The 5000-nt window shown below is 39.1% G+C and overlaps 2 protein-coding genes across 2 annotated transcripts in view; both read left to right on the forward strand.

Moving 5' to 3' along the window:
- Window positions 1-1187: 1187 nt before the first annotated feature.
- LOC138053339 (tripartite motif-containing protein 2-like) lies at window positions 1188-2822 on the forward strand. Its single transcript, XM_068899988.1, has one exon. It carries the CDS (start codon window positions 1188-1190, stop codon window positions 2820-2822), a length of 1635 nt encoding a protein of 544 aa, XP_068756089.1.
- A 1739-nt stretch (window positions 2823-4561) lies between these two features.
- LOC138043065 (CCA tRNA nucleotidyltransferase 1, mitochondrial-like) overlaps window positions 4562-5000 on the forward strand; it is a 5974-nt gene continuing 5535 nt past the window's right edge. Inside the window, exon 1 of the mRNA XM_068889179.1 lies at window positions 4562-5000. This exon is cut by the window's right edge and continues 456 nt beyond it. Within this exon, the coding sequence (XP_068745280.1) occupies window positions 4574-5000 (427 nt within the window). The 5' untranslated portion in view covers window positions 4562-4573.

Raw genomic sequence — 5000 nt, forward strand, 5'->3', positions numbered from 1 at the left:
TCAGATATCATCGTTTTGTTTTCTGAGACGTACAGTGTGATGATTGGCGGCAGTGAAACGCGAAACCGTTGCTTGAGTTTTAATGTCTAGTCTTTGTGTTACTGAAAAGCGCAATATTTTCAAACTATTTTTCGAGGAAAATTTCAGAAAAGCTATACCCAATTTATGTTAGACATGTAAGCTCCTAGTAATAGCTTGTTGTTTCTTTATATTAAAAACACTCGCCAATTTAATTCCTACAAATAAAACAAAGAGCGTACGGCAAGCAATACTCAAAGAGAGTAGCAAGAAGTAACAAGTTTCGCTGCCCTCTATGCAAACTATTTTTTTATACATATCATGTTTGTAAGCAATTTAAGTTGTCTTTTTTGGCCCCGCAAACAATTTTTTCAATATTTTTCATACCCCCCCCCCCCCTCCCCTCTAGAAAAACAATGGTCCGTCCCTAATGGACTAATTCTGATATGCAAAACTGCAAGTCGGTACGATAAATTTTATTTCTTTGCTCTGTGAAAGAAAACAAGGATTTGTTTGTGTTTTCCCAGGAGCTTTGAGCTGATGTCTTGCCTCCAAGAGTGAATAATATATCGAACTTCACCTCTCAGGTTGACAGAGAAAACAAACCGCGAATAAAACATGAAGCAGAAGAAGCGAAAACACTTACTTCCTTCCGTGAAGCGAACGGAACCGCATGAGAATCCTCAACGATAAAATGTTTACTCGTTCATTTTTGCAGTTTGTACAAGACAAATGAAATTTTCTCATTGACTTTGCCTGCCATTCGGTATTATTGTTTAATGCAGGCGTGATAAATGATTGGCATTTTTACGCTATACAGTACACCTTATTCCAAAATGGACGCTATTTTAGTATTCTTTTGTTTGATTGCAAATTGGCACTTTTGGCCTCGCTCTCAAACATAAATTCAATGGAATGTTTGAACTTTGAACGAGGACAGAATACTAAAATGGCGGCCATTTTTGAATAAATGAGGTGTATTGCGAGTACACTTTTGTCTTCCCTCCGGTATTCAGGAATGAAGGAAATTTGAAAACTAACCAATAGCGGGGAAAAAAGTAAACTAACCAATTAGATGGTAGTAAATTCGTGTAATAAGAGATGAAAAATTCACCTAAAATTCATACAAAACTTTGCATTAATTAGGTTTGATCAAACGATCGGTCCTGATGGCTTCCTTTCCTGTTCATGATGATTTCCTGGACGAATTGTCTTGTCCGATTTGCTTTGAGGATTTTGAAGACCCTAAATGCCTTCCAGGTTGCGCTCACAATGTCTGTATGAACTGCTTAGAAAATATTGTTCGAACGCAAGGAATAACACTAAAAGGTGGGTCCATTGAATGCCCTGTGTGCCGAGAGAAGGCTTCAATTCCTAATGGAGGAATCGCTAAAATACCAACAAATACGCTGATCGTCAGAATGCTCGAACGAGCATTAGTTCCCCGTGCGAAACGAGAAATCATGGAGGCTTTAGAAAGAGGTAGGGAAAAGATTAGAGCTCTGCAAAAGTTTCAAAGATCAACTGACACTGTTGTTCCTTTGGATGATATACAAGCAAGAGCCAATGAAGTAAAGCGCAAAATTGAAAACAAGGCACGAGACCTAGAAAAGTTAATAAAGACGCAAGAAGAGACTTTGCTTTTACAAGTGAATAATTGCATGAAAAACTATGCCGCATTAAGAGATCCGAGAAATGAATTGACTTGCTTGATTAAAAATTTGCATATTTCTGTAAAAGAAGCTGAAGATGTTCTGAGGGAACCAAACAGTTCTAAGGTATTACAGCACAAAGAAGATATCGTGAAAAAGCTGGCATTGGGCAGCACTTGCGATTTAAATCGTTGGAAAGCGATCCGAAGTTTCGATTTGGATTTCTATCCAAACGATAGCCTTGAGGAACGCTTGAAAACAGATTTTTTTGGAAAAGTGACAAAAGAGAGCGAAGCGAACTTATCGACCAAATGTCAAGGCAAGTTCAAGATCTTGTGCACTATAACAGCTGAGGAGATTGGTGAAACTTCCTTTGACCCTTACACAGTCGCAGTTTCAGCTGAAAAAGGTGAGATGGCTGTCCTTGACGATGAGTCCAATAGAGTTTATATTTTTACAGAAAGCGGAAATTATCTTCGATCGTTTAGGGTGAAATTTGGCGATTTATACGATGTAGCTTTCCTGCATGACAAATTCCTGGATGGCATTCTTGTGGTCAATCGCTCGCATAACCGACTCTTGGCCTATCGTCGCCTGACCGGCAAGTACTATCCCATGTTCTACGCTACCAATCAAAGTATTCATTCTCTGGTTTCCAAAGTAAACTTTTCCAGCGTTACTGCTACATGTGAAGGCCTGTTAATTGTAACTTCAGAAGGACTGGACGAAAGCTGCGTGGTGGTGATCGATGTTCAGAATGCGCATGCACGTAAAACAAAGAACCTAGTTTTTGGAAGAGGTCACCTTGCTTGTCCAAGAAAAGCAATTTTCCACAACAACGAATTCTTCGTTTGCGATCGGGATGATGAGTCGATCAAAGTGTTCGACGCAAGGGGTACATATCGCCGCGAAATTGGCGAAGATTTGGAATGCCCCAGGGGAATTGTCATAGACAAGAATACGGGAAATCTTCTGATTGCAGACCCGGGCACGGATAGCATTCACGCCTATAAATCCTGGGATGGATCGTTTGTTGGAAAAATCAATTTTGAGAAAACTCCAGTTAGTCTTGGAATGAACGGTGAAGGCAACATTGTAGTGTGCTATCACGACAGTACACCCAGTGTAGAAATTCTCTCTTTCGAGTTTTGACAATCAAAGTTAAGTTTGAATTATGTAATCGGTTTTTTTTCGTTTCTGTTGTACTTTGACACAAAAAAGGAACATTGCTACTTTGACACAATAGACGAACTGCCTACTCAAGCTGATACATTCACCGCATGGAATAACTGAAACTTTTTTCATCAGAGAGAAGTCGATTCGTTCAAGAGCCGTATTCTTCAGCGTGCGTGTACACGCAGGCTGAAGGGCTGACCTCAAAAGTTTGTTTTAATTTCGTTCGACACATATTTATTTGCTTTTTTTGAGGTGGTAGCTAGGAACCCTGCAGTTGCTCAGTGATTTCCCTGTGTTTGTATTTATTGGTACCAAAAACACGAAAAACTCATACAAAGAAAAAAAGAAAAGAAAAACAAAAAAAATATATTGTCGTGTGATAGGAAATAGTGATTAAAAATAAGTTTGCGCCAGAAGATTGTATGATTTGTATGTACCACATAAACTTTGTCCCTTTTTTTTTTCATTAGTTACTAGTTATATTATATAATTGTAATTAGGTTTTTTAATGGATTTAGTTCCGCGCAGGTGAAAATGCAAATTGATACTTGCGCGTTATAAGTAAATAAATTATTATTATTATTATTATTATTATTATTATTAAATTATTTTTCCGATTACGGCTGAAGCCCTGTCTTTCAATCCATCGCCTGAAAGATCTCACTGCTGTTACCTTGCTAGTAAACCACAACCATATTTGGTGGTGAAACCGTCTTTCTGTTATAGAAACAGAGAAATTTCGATCACAGAAAGAATATCCGTGAAGAGGTATCTTCCGTAATGGGCTTTATTCGCGCGGCGGCCATCTTGGCCATAGACAAGTGGACAATTTTTTATGCAAGGGCCATCTGAACAAAGTACGCGAGCCGGATCTTGGGAGATCTAACCAGCAAATACTTTGTAGACTTAAAACAAAATAATGATGGAAGGCTGGTTGTTCGGCTGTGAGGATATATATTTTTTTGTTTAACCAATATTTTGTTAGGCACGACCAGACTTCTTCAGGGAGTTAAGTGATTGTAACGGCAAATCACTTATAAGGATGGTGCCCGCTAATACAATGGTATTTTTCCCCGATTTATGATTATGCAGGAAAACCCTAACCCTAAACCCTAACCCTAAACCCTAACCCTAACCCAAAAAGAAAATTGGGGGTAACCACGCATTTTTCAAAGATAATTGATAAATAATATTTGTAACAAGCTTTAAAATACAAGGCAATGTATGGCGTTCTTTCTCAAAATGAAGCTTAACTATCTCTCAAAAATGCATGGTTAGCCCCAATTTCTTTTTGGATACCAAGAATACTTACTAAGATCTACTGACTTTCTCCGGATAGTTTTTAAACCGCGCAAAAACATCACTGCATTGGTAAGCATCACTGGTAGGAAATCCGAATATCTCGAGATGCGCAGAAGGTATGCGCAATAACAACAGTAGGCACCGTCCTTAACTTCCTGAAGAAGTCAGGCGTTGCCTGACAGAATATTGGTTAAACAAAACATAGTTAGTACAAAAAGATAGATTTTCTACCCCGAGCCTCGAGTTGAAATATTTGGGAACGAGTTTCGGTGGGGCAGTTTTTCAATCCCGTCGAGACTGTGTGATTGAGGCCCATTCACTGTGACAGAGGCGAACGCGGTCATTTTTTTCCGGGTAAGGGTGGGATAATTTGTGAGAATTTTCGTTTATCGTACACAACCACATGATTGGAGGCTACCTTCCTCATGTGCTTCTTTTTGTCAACTAATGGGTATAAAAAACTTATGGTGGTTGGTGGGTCTAAACGGCTGTTTCTGCACCCATACGTTTTCGCAAGGCAAAGAGTAAAAGAGGTTTCACGCATTTCTTGGCCTATTTTTGCGTCATTCTTTACGAAGATGTCTAGTGGTCCAGTTGACAAGTTGGATACCTCCGAGTTACAAAGTATCCTCACTCCAGAACTTCTCACGGTGGCTTTGCCATTTCAGCGAGAAGGATACGACATTAGAATAGTTGGAGGTGCGGTCCGTGATATTCTTCTCGGCATTAAACCCAAAGATGTGGACTTGGGAACAAACGCAACACCATTAGAAATGACTGAACTGTTTAAAAAGAATGATATCCACTACATTGAAACAGGGCTACAACATGGAACGCTTACAGTGCATGTTA

Source organism: Montipora capricornis, chromosome 1 (genome assembly GCF_036669925.1).
Source record: "Montipora capricornis isolate CH-2021 chromosome 1, ASM3666992v2, whole genome shotgun sequence".
Classification (NCBI taxonomy): domain Eukaryota; kingdom Metazoa; phylum Cnidaria; class Anthozoa; order Scleractinia; family Acroporidae; genus Montipora; species Montipora capricornis.